Source organism: Aedes aegypti, chromosome 2 (genome assembly GCF_002204515.2).
Source record: "Aedes aegypti strain LVP_AGWG chromosome 2, AaegL5.0 Primary Assembly, whole genome shotgun sequence".
Classification (NCBI taxonomy): Eukaryota; Metazoa; Arthropoda; class Insecta; order Diptera; family Culicidae; genus Aedes; species Aedes aegypti.
The window spans coordinates 212,870,034-212,891,029 of NC_035108.1; the positions used below are offsets into that span (position 1 = coordinate 212,870,034).

Genomic DNA, 20,996 nt, shown 5'->3' on the forward strand with positions numbered 1-20,996 from the left:
TCGATCAAAGAGCTCAAAGATAATATCTTGTTATTCGATCCATATCCCACTCAGATGATCAAAAGATGAGATGAAATGTAATTCCTGGTACGATATCACCGCTTAATGTTTAGTCAACACAGGACCCCCATGAAGAAATAAGGTGGGTAGGATAAAGGTAATATTCAGCAAGACCACAGCTAAGTATTGCGGGTTCCAATCCGTCGAGGATCTTTTCGGGTTAAAAAAATATTCTACTTTCGAGGGCATAAAGCTTCTTTGTCAAATTGAAACATTGAACCAAGAAGCAGGCTCTGTCCCATTTGAAACATCATGCAAAAAAAAAGAATAAGATGATACCATTTACCTTAAAATTCAAGCTAAATTCTCATTTCAAAGGTGCGGATGGAGTTAAAGGAAGCATCACAAGCCCAACAAAAGTGACAAGGGGGAGTTGATTGAATATGTCAAAATTTTCCGTGAAATAATTTGTGTATAATCCAATGTCTCAACAGAATAACCTTAGTTTGAAAGAAGCGAATTTTTAATGTTTTACGTTAGCAGTCTTCCCATAAAGTTTTTTTAGTCGGTATTATTCGGAAGAACGGCAAATGTATAAAAGAAGAGTGATTCTCTATAGGAATGATAGTAGCTCTAATTGAAATTCATGTTGATGAATTTGTTTACCAGTTTGAACATTATTGGTTGTTCTAATGGCATAATTCAAAAGCACAGCCTATGTATGAAAGAAGGGCAATTGTTCAATGAAAATATAGACAGTATGTACAATAATAACTCTATTAGAATAGCATGGGAACGGACCAGCAGAAAATTTCCTCATATACTGCACATAGATGGTACAGAGGATCAAAGTGTATGAAGATTATTTAACTTTAAAGTTGTAGACTTACTTTCCAGGGATCCGAAGGGATGTTTGATCTAGAAAATTTGCCTACATGATATATACATATATTAAACTTGCAATCGAATTGTTATTAAAAATCCTTCCCGTAATCTAAAAATAATCTTGCCCAACCCTTGACCTCGCTCACTAACTGAAAATATGATAGAATCATTAACTGCACATATAGGGTGTCCCAGAAAGTATGGGCACGACTTTACCATACTGCCATTCGGAGATTAGTGCAGATAAAAATCTGATTCTTGCGCTTATTAAGAGCAGATTGTGAATTTGGGACGATTTTTTCGCTACCTGTTAGTTGATGGTGTTACATTTCTGAAAGCTCCTCTTATCAGTTTTGCACAAATCGCGTTATATTTGAGCGACTTTGTTGAGCGATATTTGTGCTAGGTCATACAGTACGTACAATAAAAATCTGGAAAAATATATTTATCGATGCCGATACGATAAATGATCAGACTATCACTTATTTTATTGATAATTGATTCCACACTGATTCCACTTATTCATTGAACCTGTTGCCTGCATCAAAGTGCAGAAGTTTTGTGTGAAGTATTTCAAGAGTGCACCATACTGCCCATAAATGCAGAACAGTCACATTCGACATTTTTGACAAATTGGAGTTAATACCATGAAAAGTCATCAAATAATAAATACTTTCGATCAACTTACTGAAATGTGTGAGATTGTTCTAGAAAATTTGAAAAAAAAAATACCAAGTTGTTTTGTCACATTGGCAATTGTAACCGCATAACAGTCACATTGAGATTATACATGAGCCTCATAATGCAGTAGCATTGAAATTTCCATCAGAATTATTTTCTGACTATTGACCCAGTGTGTGATATGAGTTGTACAAAATTTCAGCCTCAAATAAGCACTTTTGAGTTCTTGGTAATTTTTAGAAATTTTAGGTTCCCTCCATACTGCCATAAAATGGAAACTTGCTATTCCATTTACTCAATGCCTACTTTTGTCGCATGTTACAAATATGCAGTTATGGGCAGCATATTCAAGGTTTCCTGCGAGACAAGCAAATTGAATTACCAAAATGTTCGAGTCTGAACCCCTTAGGCTGGAATATGTTTCATCAATGTGCTAATAAATTACCTGGTAAAACCGTTTTCCAAATCAGAATATCAAATAAATATAAGAACAAAATTAAAATCACATTGCCTGTTGCTAAATTGATAAATTTTCAAATATTTTAATTCAACATAAAAAAAGTAGATTGCAATTAAGAATCCATGTCCAAACGATATATCAATGAAGTATTATCATCGTGCGGGTGACATTGGACCTAGCGGGTGACCGCTCTTTTCGACGCATCTCATTGGAAAAACAAAATCCTAACATGTTTGAAGTAGGGTTATTATTATTCGCTTTAGTCGTAAACCAAGTTAACCCATATTGTTAAGGTTTAAGCGGTGGTGAAGAAACCGCTTATAAGATTATTTTTAAGACCTTTTTTGGAAATTCTTCGTGACATAACGACAAGTAATACTGCTCGTATTACTGTATGCTTCTCAGAAATTTTTCCAGACATTTGTACAAGGAGGAGTTTAATTAGTGATTATTGCCCATGGAATTCCCTCAATAATTCTCTTAAGGAGATACTCCCGGGAATTTTGTTTCGGAAACCTTAAAAATTCAATCTAAAACCTAAGGAAAAAGCAAGGGGTTTACCTCAGTAAATCCAACAGGAATCTTTCAAAGATTAATTTAGATATTTTTCAATAAGAGTGCTCTAAGGAAGTTCTCCACGATTTGATCCGGTGAATCTTACATCGATTCTTCGGTGACTCCTAGCACATCCTCCAAGACTCCTGCTTAGAACATCTTCAAAAATTCAACAGCAAACTATTTCACTAAACAGCTCGAAGATTTATTATCTGGATAACTTGCTTGTTAAGATAATTGAAAAATCTATGGCGGATGGGAACCCCAAAAGAAATTTATGTAGGGATGTTCCAAGACTTTCCTGAAAAAAATTGCCGTGTTGTGAAAAAATTGTTGCAGTGAATTGAGACATTTGTGGAAAAACTGAAAGAGTAATTCTTGGATGAAATGCTGGAGAATTTGCTAGGAAAATTCCACAGGAACTATACGATAATCACAGGTGGAATTTATCAAGGAATTCTAGGAATTTTTAAAAAATTTCCTCGAATAAAACTTCCGAGGATTTGTATTATCAATTCCTGAAAGTAATCTTGGATGAAAAAACCTTGGATAGAATTAGTAGACTAATTGAAAGTCTAAAGTCTAAAGGATCCACGAATCGACTCATCATTCAACCAAATTCTCTAGTCTGGGATATTACAGATTTTTTTGTAAGAATAATTCACAAGGATTTAGTCCAGACTATTTGAAGAAATTAATTCTGGAAATATGCAAGGGTAGTTTTTGGAAAAATATTAAAAGTATTCCCTGAAAAAATGGTTGGAGTGCTCAAGGATTCCTTGGAGCAAATTCTGAAGAAATTCTTAGCATCCTTTGAAAAGTCGCTGGAAGCATTTCTGGGAGAATTGGTAGAGGAATCTCTACAAGAATTTGTGGATGGCTCCCTGCAGGAGTCCTTGAAAATAATGCTGATGAAATCTCTGAAGAAATCACTACGCTGAATTCCTGAAAAATCTGTGAGTAGAAATTCGAAGTCGCGTAAAAACTCATTAAAACCGAATGTTGTTGTTTACTTTAAAAAGGATTACTATAATTTTACTAATATTTAGTTCTAAAGGTTTTAGAACCACCGATATCCGGAACAGACCAACATGTGATCAAGCCATGAAGTTTGATAAAGGATAAGTGTAAGTCCATAATTATCGCGACGATTTGAATTGTAAGTCTTATAGGCTATAGGACATTGTTTATAAATTTTTATGAAAGTGTCAAAAAGAGGGAAAGATTTGTATGCAGAGACCCTAAATTAAACTAAGGGGTCTATTTTGTAAATCGAGCGGTTCCATGTGACTCATCTGTAGTCATTGTCGATCAAAGCAAGCATGCATATTTCAGATGTCACCCGTCGACTCCCATAGTAATCTAGTCACATAAAGTGACAACTGTCGATAAACTCGAGTGACAGAGCCGAGTCGAGCGAAATTTTTGGTCGACAGTGGCTCCAGTCGAGTCGTTTTTGATCGACTCGACTTATAAAATAGGGCCCTAAGCTTTTCTCAGTAATTAAATATCCACTACCAGTCACAAGTATGGAATCGCATCATCGTTAATCGTTCTTAAGACTTGGTTTGCAAAATAATGAAGTTTGATATATCGCTAATAATAATATGCCTACAAAATCTAAAGAAGATTTTCTTCAGTACTCCCCCACTACCGTAATTTCCACATCGATGACTATGCTTCCAAAAACTAGAAGAATTTTGTGATCTACCCTGAAAATTTGATAGATTTTCGTTAGCAGACAAGCGAGGCACATATCTTGTGACAATTGAGAGGGTTGGACGCAAAAGAGTGTAAGTGACGAAAGTAAAATGATTTAAAGTTTTTTTTGGCAATTTTTAATTCCATATAAATTGTATGGGGACCACAACACAGAACAATCTTTTACGAAATATTTTTTTTTTCTGTTGGACGGAAAAATCAATACCATTCGAAAGCTTGAAAAAATAGCATATTTTCGGTGTGCTTAACACATATTGGTGTAATCGTTATCAAAGCCATCATTGGTTTCATAGATAGACGTTAGCAACCTGTTTATTACACCTAACATAAAAAATGTAATTATTCCTAATCTGACTTTCCTCAAAATCATTACAACAAATGTTACCGTTCGTTAATTGCAAACCACTGTGTTTTCTATCTTACTAGAAAACATAACAATGCCACTTAGGGATCATTCAAATATTACGTAACGCAAAATTTGTCAATTTTAGACCCCCTCCCACCCCCACGTAACAGCTTTTGTATGAAAAATTTGAAATTTTTGTATGGACCGTAACACTATGTTAGACCCCCTCCCTCCCCCTCATGCGTTACGTAATATTTGAACGGTCCCTTACACCCCTTTGCATTTGGGCCCCTCAGTTGAAAATTTGAATCAAATTTGATGTCACGTAAGTGTTAATGATTTGAATGTAGATCTTTGAGTTCCATTTCGTTGATAGCGTAGATACGCTTTGTTCAATCTTCAAAATTGCATTGAATTTCTTGAGTGCAGTATTGTCAGCAAAATAAAATGATCAAAAGACATAAAGGTACCTCGGAGACGAACCAGCCAACGGCTGAATGTCTCGATAATAAAGATAATAATAATGGGGCTCTGCACAAAAATCATTCGCTCTCTTTCACTCCTCCATGAATTTAGTAAACAACAAGGCCAGTAAACGTCAAAATCCCATACAAAATCAAAACAGTGCAGAGGCCCATAATAAAGGTACCGTAAAACGGGGTATCTTTGATAATGCGGGTAACTTTGATAGTGCGGAACGCTCCACATACTGAACAAAATATCATTATTTCTGTTAATCGGTTAAGCAAAACGAATGCAAAACTAAAGACTATTAGTATGACACTTCATGTAGGAGCTGTTTTCGTTTGAATCGAGAACATTTGAGGCTTTATATACGAATATTAAAAATTGATACGAGTTTAGCACTTTCGAAACGCTTACAAACAATCTGTTCTACGATTACTAATTGATGTAGTTTTGAATAGTTGGTCACTTATCTTTGATAGCCTAGTTATCATAGAACTTGAATATGGTCTCAAATCTCTTAGCGAAAAGCATTTTCACAAACTGGGACCATTTTTGTAATCTAAGTCAGCAATTTCCATATAACGTTAAACGCCTAGAGGTATGCAACGCCCTATAAATGTTACGTAATTCATCCAATTTTGTTCGAATCATACTCCATTATCAAAGTTACCCCAAAACAGAAAACCGACTTTCGATTATATGAAAAATAATATATCCATTCAGAATAAATCTTTTGGCAATCTATCAAGTGCAATCGATAGCTAGGATGTCAGTACTTGTTTCAAAAATATAAAATGTAATTATTTGAAACAGCATGCATAAATATTGAAGTTTTCTTCGAAAAAACTATCAAAGTTACCCCGTTTTACGGTACCCAAATTCTCAAAACAAAAAATAAGATCACAAAAATGTCTACAGAATATTACAAGAGTTGTCAAACAATCAACTTTACATACGTTTTTGACACATTAAATTTTGAATTGGGTTACCATCGTTGATAAATATATTTTCAGAAATGTGATATAAATTTTCAAAAAATGTTGTGTTCATTTTACCACCAACAACTGTTCATTTTAGTGACATGCATAATGCAGGTGAAATGGGCATCGTACATTCTATTACTAACTCATTACTTTTTAATAACTTTGTTATATCGCAAATGCGATCGATCAACATACAGATTGTAATTTCTATCTATAACGTTTTTTTTTTCAGTGTCGTTGCGAAGTGCTGGAGAAACATCACAAACTGTTCTTGAACAGCAGCGCTTGGGACGTGTGAGAAGTTTATCAGCTGAACATCGAAACAAAAATCTCGATCAAGACGAGAATGCCAACCTGAAAGACACAGTACAGACTGAAAACCCTGCTCCTGGAAAACAGAAATTCGATTCCGAAAAAAATGCATTCGAGAAGAAAGAAGAAGGAATAGAAAAAGAGAAGGAACCAGTTGAAGCAGTGGACGCGGATGAAGAGGAAGAAGAAGTCGAAGAGGAGGAAGAACAGGAAGAAATCGTAGAAGAAGAAGAGGAGGAGGAGGAGGAGGAAGTCGAAGAGGAAGAAGAAGAGGCTGAAGAAGAAGTGCTAGAAGATGAAGAGCTAGAAGAGAAAAATGAGGCTGACAAGGAAGCAAAACAGAAAGCAGCTGATGAAGAAAAAGAGGAAGAGAAAAAAGTTGCAACAAAAGAATCAGAGCAAGAGCTCTTAAAAGCACATGAGAAATCTGTAACAGTACCCAGCCACAAAATAGAAACGGCCAAACAGGTTGATACAGTCACAGCACCAGTAAGAAAGCAAGGGAAAGAAGTTGCAACAGAAGAATCAGAACAGAAGCTTTTGAAAGCACTTAAAGAATCTGCAACAGTACCCAGCCACAAAATAGAAGCGGCCAAACAGGTTGATGCAGTCACAAAACCAGCAAGAGAGCAAGAGAAAGAAGTCGCAACAGAAAAATCAGAACAAAAGCTTTTGAAAGCACAAAAAGATTCTACAACAGTATCAAGCCACAAAATAGAAGCGGCCAAACAGGTTGATGTAGTCGCAAAACCAGCAAGAGAGCAAAAGAAAGAAGTTGCAACAGAAGAACCAGAACAAAAGCTTTTGAAAGCACAAAAAGAATCTTCAACAGTATCAAGCTACAAAATAGAAGCGGCCAAACAAGTTGATGCAGTTACAGAACCAGCAAGAGAACAGGAGGAAGAAGTTGAAACAGAAAAACCAGAACAAAAGCTTTTGAAAGCACAAAAAGATTCTGCAGCAGTATCAAGCCACAAAATAAGAGCGGAAAAACAGGTTGATACAGTCACGGAACCAGCAAGAGAACAAGAGAAAGAAGTTGCATCAGAAGAATCAGAGCAAAAGCTTTTGAAAGCACAGAAACAATCTGCAAAAGCACCAAGCCACAAAATAGAAGCGGCCAAACAGGTTGATGCAGTCACGGAACCAGAATCCATTGATGTTCAGCATGAGGAAATGAAAGCCATTCAAACAGAATCGCCCAGTGAGGTAAATGCTGTTATAACTGTAGACGGCACCCTCACCGGTGATGGCAGCACAGAAGAACCTTCTACAGAAATACACGCCAGAGAAACAGAGTCAACAGATGAACCTCCACAAACGACTCCGAGTGAAGTGGCCGAAGCGCTCTCCACAGCCGCAACGCAACAAGCCAGTGATGACAAAGATCACCCCGAACATCCCGAAAAACCAGCGATTCCCCCACAAACGTATCTATGGGAGGAAGTAAAAAAATCAAAGGAACAGGTAAGTGATGTAAGGTATCGGCCAATTTGTGCAATCTGATGCAAAGCTCGCAGATCACTAATACTTGAGGTCGTGATGGCAACATTAAAAATCATATTTCTGCAATATTTACCTTAAATCGAATGATTATGCGATTAAAACCTTTGCAATGAAAATGATAAAAAAATATATGAGAACTACCACAGACATTAGTTTTCTTTGCAGATATTGCGTTCATACATCGTGTACCAGGTACAAAGATACTCTATGCCCAGGATAGTCAAGGAAATTTCCGAAATTATTAACGAAAATTTCAATTGGAAAAGATTCTGAATCAATCGGGAATCTAACCCAGACCTTACTTTGTAACCGTGGAAGTTACTACTAGACTAAAGAAGGTCCAAAATATCGCTATTATATTTAACTTTACGATGTTGAATGCTTTACTGTTGAAACCTAATATCATTCTTGTTAAAAACGAATTATTTATCGATTTCAATCAACTTATAGCATGCAAGTTCATCAGCTTGTATGGTCATTTATTTGCCTAATTTTCTACAGAATTCAATGTTTATGTTCATCAACGGAGTTTACAAAAAAATCTGTATTTGACTGGTACTTTGCGATGTTTTGGAAAATTTTGTATCCAGCTATATAAAAGAAGCAAACAAATATGCCGATTCCGAATGTGTTTGAAATCTAGACTCAATCGGTATTAAAACGTGTAATTAAAACCAATTCATAAGGAAAAATGGTCAATTCGAACCTAGTAACAATTTCTAGGCCATATCTTTGAGGCACGGAATATCATGTTTTAAGATTTTTGTGAAAGCTTAATTCAGTACGCACACTTTTCCCCCCGAGAATTGTTTACTATTCCCTACCAAGACAGGACTAGACTGCTTGTTTAGAAGGTCAGTATTTAATCAAATTTGTTTCAACATAGGGAGTCCATGCTTCATTTCAGACTATATATCATCGTTTTAAGCTACGGTAGTAATAAATCATATAATTTTGTTGTTAACGCAATCATAAATATTCAATCTCTCTCAATTTAGCTCAAGCTACACTGGATTATCAGGATTTATACTGAACTCCAAGGATCCCCAATTGAATCTAAAGATCCACACTGGAAGCCTAGTTACAGTAAGACAATACAGTAAGACAATCTACACCACAATCACAGGATCTACACTGAAACTTTATCTAGATCCTAAAGACCTGAAACACCTGAATCCACATTGCAATCTCAGGGTCCATACTGGATTCCAAGCTTTCACAATGGAAACCCAGAATCCATACTAGATTCCCAGAATCCATACTGGATCCTGGCACACTGGAATTCCAATATCCATACTGGAAACCCAGGATCTACACTGAAATTCCGAAATCCACACTAGAATCCAAGAATTAACACTGAATCCCACGATCCACATTGGAGTTCCAAGATACACACTGGAGTCCCAGAATGCAAATCTGGGAAATCCACACTGGAATACCAGGATCCACACTGGAACCTTAGAATCCACTCTAGTATCCACAGTAGAATGACTGGATCCACACTGAAATCCTCGAATCCACACTGAAATACCACAATCCACACAGGAATCCCAGGTTCCACACTGAAGTTCCAAGATACACACTGGAGCCCCAGGATCCACACTGGAGTCCCAGGATGCACAATGAATTTCCGAAATCCCCAATGGAATCCCAGAATCCACATTGGAAACCTAGGATCCCTGTCGATTCACATTACAATCCCAGGATGCACATCGAAATCCTAGAAAAATCTACTCAGGATCCACACTGTAATCCCAAGATCCACACTGGAATCCCACGACCTTCCTCGGGGATCCAAAGATTCACACTGGAACACCAGGACTCATGCTGAAATCCCAAAATTGGCACTGAAATCCAACCATCGACACTAGAATACAAAGATTCACAGTGTCACCTTACACTGAAATCCTACGATCTACACTAGAACTCAAATATTTACAAGGGACTCAAGGATCCACACTGAAATACCAGGATCCACACTAAAAGCCACAACACACAATCCACACTACAATCGTAGGAATAACACTGGAATCAAAGGATCCACACTGTAAGGGGCCGTCCATAAATGACGTAGCATTTTTTTCGCTGATTTTTACACCCCTCCCCCCTCGTAGCATTTCGTCACAAATGCTGGTACTCCCCCCTGGAAAATACGTAGCATATCGAGCACCCCCCCGCTAATATATTTTTTTAATTTGTTTTCCTTAGCGACTGGGTTGAAACCAAAAATTGGAATTGAGAAGTTCATTACAAAGTTCGATATTAATTACTGACTGAAAAAAAAGGATAATCTATTCTAACACTTTGATATACAGTAGCGCTCAAAAGTAATTCGGAAAAGTTTTAAATAAACATTTTCCTTGGTTTTGGTGTCCAGTTTCTTATATACTAAATAATATTAATATTGCTGTTCTTACCATAAAAAACAAGTTTACTATAAAAAATGTGAAAAAAATTAATTGGATTGATGAAGCTCGTTACTGTCGAGTTAGGGTCCAATATGTTTTATAATATATTGAACAAAAATTTCGTTATATTAGAGGATTGCTTTTTTTTTAATTATTCGTTGCTAGGAAATAGATTTCAATGAAGATGATCAAGAAAATATATTAATTTGAAATGAATCATCGTCATTATTATCCAATTTCAAATCATTTTAGCAAACAGTGGCCAGATACATAAAAGATTACAGTCGAAATATTTGGAATGTTTAGAAGATTTTAGCGATTATTTTACAAATACAAATACTAATAATTAATATTTCAGTTGATTTTCATTATCGTTTCCATAATGAAATAATGTTACACAACTTATAATGAAACCGTTAAAAAAATTCTTCAAATTACCGAGTTATTAACAAAATTTAATGATAGGGCCATTTTGTTAACACTCGAATCTATTATCCTCATCAATTTTCGGGCTATTCCATCAAGAGCATTGATATATCGAAACAAATGATGAGTTGATTGGGTGGAGATCTCTTGCAACATTGAAGGCATAACGGAATAAATATCTTGGGAGAAATTTTCCACGCATCGAGATAGGCGATTCCTTTTCTTGGCAGTAGCAAATCGGCCTTTAAATGTAATATTTGCCAAGAAGAGCATATTTTATTTTCTTGAAGAAATAAAGCCCCAACAGAAAATATGGATAAAACTAAAACGGCTGACTCTATGTCATGTTAACAAATGGCAAAAACAAAGTACTCCAAGTAGTTAGAGCATTGATTTTTAATCAATTCATTAAACTTATTTTGTTTATTTATAAATTTATTAATTTGGACACGAATATAATATAATATTCACATAATTATTTAAAGCCTCAAAACATCTATTTGATTGCATTTATCGAGAAAATCTAAAGTTTCATAGATATTTTTGCAATCTTGTCATATGAATGTTTTGAATAACCCAAGTTTATAAGTAAAAAAAAGAAGTTTCATAAAAAATAATTGTATGTAATTTTTTTTCAGCGCCTTTCTTTTTACGGACTTGATTCAAAATGCTACGTCCACTAGCTAGGACCCCTCCCTCCCCCTCGTCACACTTCGTCACAAATTCGTGAAGACCCCCCTCCCCCCTAAAAAAGCTACGTCATTTATGGACGACCCCTAATACGAACATCCATACTGGAATCCCAGCATCTACACTGGAATACCTGGATCCACACTGGAATCCCATAAACCATTCGGAAATCTCAGAATCCATACTGGCTTTCAGGGTATTCCAGTGCGCGTCCTGACACTGGAATACCAGTTTTTAAACTGTCACATCGGAATCCCAGAATCCATACTGCGAACTTAGGATCCCTGCTGATTTATATTACAATTCCAGGATGCACATCGAAATCCTACGATCAACGCTACAATCTACACTGGAATTCCAGGATCCGCACTGGAATCCCAGAATCCATAATGGAATCCAAAGAACCTGTAATACCGCAGACAGACGTTCAAGCAGGAACAAATTTATTCAAATTTCTTGTGTAAATTCTTCCCTGGCGCCATTTATGGAACAAATTGCTACAGTACAGTGACAGTTAGAATAACCACGTGGCTCGACTACACGCTTACCACCCATTCCGCCACCTCCTGTTCGAAAATATCGAAACATTCACTCTAAACATGATGCCCACAATTGTGTTACTTTCACACCGATTTGGTTGCGTAAGGGCATTTATACTATCATGAATCTTCTTCTTCTTCTTTCTGGCGTAACGTCCCCACTGGGACAGAGCCTGCGTCTCAGCTTAGTGTTCTAATGAGCACTTCCACAGTTATTAACTGAGAGCTTACTATGCCAATGACCATTTTTGCATGCGTATATCGTGTGGCAGGTACGATGATACTTTATGCCCTGGGAAGTCGAGAAAATTCCCAAACAACATTTGACAAATACTGCAATGAATCGTCAGAATTTTTTTTTTTTTTGAGGCGCTCCGTGCTCGTGGCCACTACTGTGCCGGAATCAGTTTATCTGTATCTTCCTTACCGATACAGTTCCCGATGAGTCCCTTGTACATCTGCTTTCACTCTCTTCTGCTCTTTTGCTCTCACACCGTGCAGGTAGGAGAGTGCTCTGCTGTTGGTCCAATCGATTTCCATAAGCCATAGTCCATTTTGCTCTCGCGGTGGTTCGTTTTGCCGTGTTCCTGAGTCGTTTGAGGCTAGCTGCCTGCGAAGTGGGTCAGTTTGTCTCAGTCACCATCTGAAACTGACGGAGGATGGATGTGCTCCCCTCCTAAGCACGGTCCTCCGTGCGGCGTCTTCTGGTGGCTGGACGGGTTATTTTTTGGAGGGGCTGGGAATTGAATCCATGACCTTCCGCTTATGAAGCGAAAGCGTAACCTCAAGGCTACGGACCCCCCTATCGTCATAAGTTTTTACATGAGAAATTTGATCCATTAGGAATTATCACTCACCCAGCGCAAACATGGTTGAATCAATTTCCGCGTTGAGCACGTTGGCTGTGTGAGCGGTTGTTTATCATGCTGCAAACGAACTATGATCAGGGTGTTGGTGGAACGCATACGCCACTAATGCCATCTGTTAGCTTATTGCCACTTGGCGATTTGTGGCGGCAATGTTTTTACACAAGTTTCTGAGTCTAACTTGAACGTCTGTCAGCGGTAATACCAAGATTCACACTATTTTCAAAGGATCATCACTGAAAACCAGAATCCAGACTGAAATCTCAGGAACCACACTGTATTCCCAAGATCCACACTGGAATCCCATGATCTACACGGGGATCCCAAGATTCACACTGGAATACCAGGACTCAAGCTGAAATCTCAATATTCGCACTAGATCCAAGGATCCACACTGAAAAACAGAATCTAGTTTGGAATCTCAGGATCACTATAATTCCAGGATCTTCACTGAAATTCTACGATCCATATTACAATCCCAGGAGTCCCACTGGAGTTCAAGGATCCACACTAGAATGCAAGGATTCTCATGGGTATTCCAAGTTCCACACAGAAATAGGATTCACGATTGAATATCCACATAACAATCTCAGGATCCACACTGAAATCCTACGATCTACACTACAATTCCAATATTAACCAGGATCCACACTAAGATGCTACAATCCAAGGATTAACACTGGAATCAAAGGATCCACACTGAAATACCAGGATCCACATTGGAGACCCAGGATTCATACTAGAATCCCAGGATCTACACTGGGATTCAAGTATCCACACTTGAATCCCAGGATCCACACTGGAATCCCAGGAACCATTCGGAAATCTCAGAATCCACACTACACAATGGTCCGAATCGACATTTTATCAGGAAAAAAGTATTTCTCTGTTCTTGTCGATTTTAGACGTTCGATGTCTTCGGATAAGTTATTCGTAATTGAGTTCCTCTAAAAAAAAAGTTGAATAGGGAGGCCTTTATTTAGGTATAAAATTTGACTCAAACTTTTTTGTTTGATGAAATTTGTGGCTGCGCCCTTCTGCAAACTTTTAGAAAATGTTATTGTGAACAATTTTATCGTAGACACTTTTGATCTAACTCTTCATTTGAGCTAAGTAAATTGATTCTGAAAGTTTTAACTTAGGGTGGACCCAAAAAATCAGATATTTTGGTCTACCTTTTTTGTTTTCAGTTTTTCGTGAATGTGCTCTTCAGAAGAATTGCAAAAGAAGTAATTATATACATTTTTGCTGAACATGTCAAGTTAGTAATTCTTGTGATTTTAAAATTATAAGAAAATATAAGTAAAAACTATGAAATCTTGAGACGTCCATAACTCATGGAGTTTTTTTCGATAATTTTTTTCTTTTAGCAGGATTCAAAATACCATACATTAGGCAACTTTTCCTGCAAAAACTGTGAGAACGCCATTTTGTAAATTGAGAAAATTCACTTTAAAAAGAGACTAAAAAACTCTAGCTTTGCCTGTAACTCACTAGACTTTTAACTTATAGGCGTGCTGCTCTCAGCAAAGTTGTAGGTTTTAGTTAGATCAACAACTTTCTCATATTCAACTTAATGGAGAAATGTGAAACCGGAGAAATTGTTCAGCAATCTCTGATTTGGAAACCACGCTTATAGTAACATAAGACGAGCGTGATGATGCCGACAAGATCTGCTGACAAAGCAGTTTAAAAAATTTAAATATTTTATGCTTACAGGGCAGCCTAGTAGAAGAACATAACATTACTATTACTTTCATGTGATTTTGCAATTTTTTTTTTAAACTACAACATTTTATGCGAGTTGGCTCATGCAAAGCATTTGCAGTAAACCAAAGTCGTGTATTTAATGACCAATTTTAATCTGATATTACGTTAACGTGCTAAATTTATTTATTTTAGGATAATTTGACTGACTTTTTTGATGTAACAGCAGCTTTTTAGGTATAAATTTGTAGGTGCTCAGACAGACCGGATTAGATGATATTTGGCGTTCTAATGATACGTTAAGAAAGTGCCCTCATTCTGATTTGTCCGAATTTTATAAGATGTATCATCAGATAGATAAGTTCTATTATTACAGCAAATGATACAAATAGTTTGATGTTTTAAATGCCTGGGGGTGCGTTTTTCTGAAACCATTAAAAAACACTCACTTGGGCCTCACCTGGACACCACTTAAGGGTCACATGCAACATGCAACCGCATAACAGTCCCATTGAGATTATGCATGAGCCTCGTAATGTAGTAGCAAAGAAATTTCTATCTAAATTATTTTCTGACTATTCACCCAATATACGACATAAGCTGTACAAATTTTCAGCCTCAAATAAGCACTTTTGAGTTCCTAGTATTTTTTTGAAATTTCAGTTCACAAAATGCACACTTGGTGTTCCATTTACTCAATGCCTACTTTTGTCGAATTTTACAAATATGCAGTTATGGGCAGTATAGTCCAACTATAAATTTCCATAAATTATTACCATATGCAGATGAATGGCATTCGTGGAACTATTTTCAGGTGGGCTCCCGTTAGGTTAATATATCTTATTATTATGAACTGTTGTATGTAACATATACTATGAAGGGAAGGAGCATCAGGGCATTATAGAAAAACTGGACAATGAAGTGGAATATCAATCGGAAACAGGAGAACCCGAGCAGAAGAAAATAACTACTGAATACCAAATAGAGGTATTCCATACTAGATAATTTCCAATACTTACAACCAAAATGAAGTATGAATGAGCCCTGCATAAGAGGTAAAATACCTCAAATAATACCTTCTGCATGTTCTACACATACCAAGCTGATAATTAGATCAGGTTTTGTAATACCTAAATGATACATGATGGATTTTCATATAGAAGTGAAATTTTTCAACGATAGTTCAATACCTCCAGCAGTCCTCAATAGCTATCGAATACCAAAATGAAGTATTTTTAATTGTTTTAAACATTTTTTTTTTCAAAAAACATTATAATACCAAAGGTATTGATAACTGAACAATACCTGTGGTATGATACCAAAATATGGTATGCATTAGTTATTGCGAGTTATTTTTTCCTCCTCGGGGAATAATGTTAGTCATTCGCGACTAATACTGTTCTCTCTAACATTTGTGACAGATTTGACGCGCCCTTCTTCTAACAAACAATCGCATGGAAAACTCGCAAATTTCAATATTCAATCTGTTGGACCATATTGTTGGAAGAAGATTTTCTTATTCCCGCAGATTTCGCGTAAGTGTTTCTGCTTACGGGTCTGCTGCCCCCATTTTGGCCTTTCATACAGCGGTGTGTTGAATTCATATTGGTAATGAAATTTGACCTTACTATCGTGTGGAGCCGTAAGCAGAACAATACACAAGCAAGGACGGTGGCTACTTACATACATACAAACATACAGCGCAGCCTAATGGAAGAAATCTAAATTTAAAAACCTGTTATTAGACTGCCCTTAAACTATTTCACAACTTTGTGGAAGATACCATCTTACCATTTTGTCTTTAAATAAAGCTGTATTCATAAAACTAACTGATCTTGAATAAATCACTGGGCTTTCGAGGCTTCTGATCTCAAACAGATAACTGGGTGTTAATTAATTAAACGCCATTTTTCAGTCACCGTATTCTCCCTTCTTTTACAATTATTACCTCTATTGTTCAAATTAATACAATTATTACTTTCTATCCTTACACATAAAGAAAATGTGATGCTTAAGCTAACTGCTTTATGGAATAACGGATGACGTGTGCAACAATTTGTAAATTGCAGCATTTCTTTCACTTATTTATTCCAGGGCGGATATCCATGGACACACCTGTACAAAGATCCGCTTGGTCCAGATGATGAACCGGAAGTGATTGTACGTTATACCCACTCTCCGGTGAATCGGCGACGCAAGGTCGAAGAGCAGTTGATCGATGGAAGCACTCGCGAAGAGAAAAAAGCTAAAACTGAAAATGGCCATAATGCAAACGAATCAATTGAGATGGAGCCAGTATCTCAAGAAGATCCAATCACTCCAGAGTCAGCAACATCCATCACAACGGAAGCCAGTAATGGTGAAACACATTCACCTAGGCGTAGCAGAGCTCGGGCTACCTCGCATGAACCTCACAGTTTGAAACATGAGGTCAAAGCTCAAGCCAAACATTTCCTCGATGAACATCCAAGCATTAGAAGCTTTAGTAACAGTTTAACAAGAAAAGGCAAACGTACAAGAGCTTTCGTCAGTAGATCGCTGGAGCGGGCCAAGTCCATGGCTGACCGACAAATTGATAAAGCGAAGGTTCAAATGAATACACTTAGAAGGCGCAAGGCTGCCTCAGAGCCTCCAAGAGATTTACCGGATCACAAAATTCTAATGCTACGCGAATCTCCGAGATTTGGAAACCGTGAAATACCATCATATGTAGTAAGACAGCCAAGCGACGAAGCTATGGACACATCGGAAGCTGAAACGATCGAAAATGTGTCACCTGAAACAACAACAGTCGTACCAGATGAAATCATTGACTTACCTCAACAAGAAGCACCTGAACCTGTTGCGCAGCAGCAAGTAGAAAAAATGGAAGTTGAAGAAGAGCGATACGAAATAATTGAGCCTCCTAAAGATGGTACTGCAAAACCAGTCATAGAAGAGTTCAAGCCTGCAACTCCAGAACCTCCGATACAAATCGTATCAGAAGAAATAAAACCACAACCCCCTCCAAAAGCACCACGAAAGAAAAAGGAGCATCATTACGAAGATATCGATGATTATATCCCACCCAAAGAAGAAATTAAAGACAGTAAACTGGGTGCTGATTCAAGATTGATACGACAACATGAAATAGATGGTTTTGATCCAATCATTGGTGAAATGTTGGGCAATGACAAAATCAAAATATCGCTCCAACTACAAGATGAAAAAATCGTCAACGACATGCTAAGCCGTAAGAAGCGATTGGACGAAATTCTCCAACATTCCTCAGAAGATGAAAAAGAAAAGGACAAAATTCCTTGCCTAGGACTTCTTGCGCCAATTTCATCAATTGATTCCACTTCATCGGATGAAGATGCTAGACGAACTCGCCTGTCGGCGCTTGCAGAAGAAAGCGACACCGGAAGCATTGATAACACTACCTTCAAGAAACAGGATTCGTCTAAAGAATCTGAACTGCCAGTTGTGAGTGAAGGTCACAAAGAACTCGAATTGACACCAGCCGAGGAGAAATACATATTGGAAGACAGTAATAATCAATTTGCTGCCAGTGATGCAACAGCACAAGAAAAAATCTTAGAAAAGCAGCTTGAACTAACTCCAGCAGAGGAGCGGATGCTTTTCGAGGCGGAAATGAAAACACAAATCACACCAATCGAAGAGAAAGTTCTGAACACGGAACCGCTGGTCGAAAAGAAAGAACTATCAACCGAAGATGATAAGCCCGTCCTGGATGAACGTTGGTCGAAAATGAGGTACGTAAAATATATATTGTTTCTGTTTCAAAGTTTTATAGCTTCTCACGGAAGTTTAAGCAATAAATGAATGTTTAAATGTGGTCACTGAGTAGAATCGACCAACGACGATTGTAGTCATTGCCAGCTATGAGAATTACGTCACAGGCGGCAAACAGTTGGCCCCCGTTCAACTCTGGTACCATGCCAAATAGTTACATATATGCTTGTTGGGAAATCTCCGGATTTGCGTCGGAACAACGATACAAAGATGAGAAAACACGCATGGGTAATCGTCAGAGTATTAAAATAATGTTTGGTAAAATTAAAAAAAAGAGATCCTCTGTTATCGGTCGTTTGTCAGACAACGCCATAAAACATGTCGTCAGCCATTCGGTCGTCAGTTTGAGCGTATTCTTGCAGTTGAAAGTCACAGTCAAAGCACAACCAACGTAGACGCGCTCCAATAATACAAGAATGAAAGTTCTATTTTTGCGACTGAGCGAAAAATAATCCCACACAGTTGCACTATTCAATGGGGGTATCACTGAGAGGCGCACACTTTGAAAACTTCATTCAGGATTTAAACATGTTTCAGAATAATGACTAACACATTGAGTACAACAATACACTCTAACATAAAATAACAAATTGCAATGAATTGTCTTGATGCATTCAAGTAAGAGTACCTTTACTCCTTCTTATGGGTGTATAAATTAGCAGTCAGTTCCAAAGCAATAACTTTTATCATTTTATCGTGATTCATTATTCCTGGATATCCTGTTCTTCCACAACCCAAATACGCATCGTATTAAAACAATCTACACGAATTATTCGGTCTTGTTTGTATCACATTTTATGACTATTACATTTGGTGTTAGAGTGAGGCGGGGCAAAAATTCTACCTTAGTGGAATAATTAATATTTCCAGAAAAACTATAACAGTTATATAAAACTAAGTATCACACAGCGAACTTTTGTCATATTGGCTACAATTTTGCCGGTACTGGCACAAAAACTCAAAATATAAATTCAACGATTGACCAAAACTTTTCAAATCTCAATCGATTTCTATCACATCTGTTGTGAGTTGAGCTAGAAATCTTAGAAAAAACTTTTGCCCTACTTAACTCTACCTTAGATAGCTCTTGAGCTACTGAACAAATTTGCCGAGGACGCCATCTTTTGAAGTGGTTAGGCTACTGAGCGATCCGCAGAACAAAATATCTATGCTCACAAGCGCCATCTGGTGGCAAAATCTCGAATCTCTTGGCTTAAATAATGTTAGCCTTTGTTCTACTGAACAACTTTGCCGAATACGCATTCTTTCCAAGAGGTCATGATTCTAAGATATTTGCAAATAAATATTTTTGTGTACACTAGCGCCGTCTGATGGCGTAATTCCGTATATGACTGAACACCGCATGTCAGCACTAACGTTAACTTGATACACTGATAAAATATTTTGGTTTGTACATATAATAAAATTGTTCGTTTAAGTTACGAAATGATTCGTTGTTTTCTGCAACGAAGCTGTTTCGTACAGTGTATGAAATCAGCTTCGTAATAAATAACACTGTTCGACAAAAAAAGTCGATCTGAATGCACAGAGACCGGACAACCCTGGCTTGACAGTATAAAAATAAACAAAAATAATGGCGTTTTCAGAATGTTCGTGTCTGCCCCAGGTCATTTTTAAAATATACTTAAACTTTTTGCATTTTTTATTTAAAAATCTAATCTGATCAATAAACCGACACAGTTTTTTATATTCAGGACAGCGGAATTCATGTACCATATAATGTTTTAAACGTTAAGTCCAATATGAAGAGTTGTAATAAGATTTGCAGGAATCCCTCCCCCTTTTTTTGCACCCTCCCCATTTTTAAAGTATCGCAAATGATGGAATATTTGATATATGTATATTGGACTTAACGTTTTAAACATTATATGGCACATGAATTCCGCTGTCCTGAATATAAAACACTGTGTCGGTTTATTGATTAGATTAGATTTTTCAATAAAACATGCAAAAAGTTCAAGTATATTTTAAAAATGACCTGGGGCAGACACGAACATTCTGAAAACGCCATTATTTTTGTTTATTTTTATACTTTCAAGCCAGGGTTGTCCGGTCTCTGTGCATTCAGATCGACTTTTTTTTGTCGAACAGTGTAATATCTCATATATTTTGAACGATTGTATCATTGTATTCTTCAATTCTGATAAACATTTTGTCTCCCCCATATAATTGGCTGTTTTGATAACAGTTGAGCAGTGTTGCCATCTATTATCAGAATATGAAAACTTAAATGGATTGGAAAGTTTTGAAATTGTGGAAAGTTATCAATGCTCCAACTTTGCCGAATATCAGGGATCAGTATTTCCACTTCTAGACGTTCCATATTTCAAAAATATAATTATAACCCGATTTTTTACGACCGATTTTACGGTATAACCGATAACGATCGTAAAAAAGATTGGTGTGTACAAAAAAATTGAAATTAAACATAAATTTGTACCAAAGCATTACAGCTTTTGTACCCCACCTAGATTATGAACCCATATCCGCCCAGCGTCCTAAAAATAGGACAGAAGCTCCGAATGCATAGCGTCCTATAAATAGGACAGTACTTGTAGTGCAAATATCTTTAAAATAAGAAGGTTTACGAGAAAACTATCTTCTGCAAAGTTGATCACAGGACTGC

General features: G+C 37.0%; 1 protein-coding gene across 8 annotated transcripts in view; it reads left to right on the forward strand.

Annotated features, from left to right (window-relative positions):
* LOC5576979 (trichohyalin) overlaps window positions 1-20,996 on the forward strand; it is a 123,569-nt gene that overhangs the window by 59,110 nt on the left and 43,463 nt on the right. For 6 of the 8 annotated variants that reach the window (XM_021843895.1, XM_021843899.1, XM_021843894.1 and 3 more), the window contains exons 2-3: window positions 6,333-7,888; window positions 16,649-18,309. In XM_021843895.1, coding sequence (XP_021699587.1) covers window positions 6,333-7,888; window positions 16,649-18,309 — 3,217 coding nt within the window. The remainder of the gene's footprint in view (window positions 1-6,332; window positions 7,889-16,648; window positions 18,310-20,996) is intronic. The other 2 variants (XM_021843896.1, XM_021843892.1) reach the window with 1 other exon arrangement.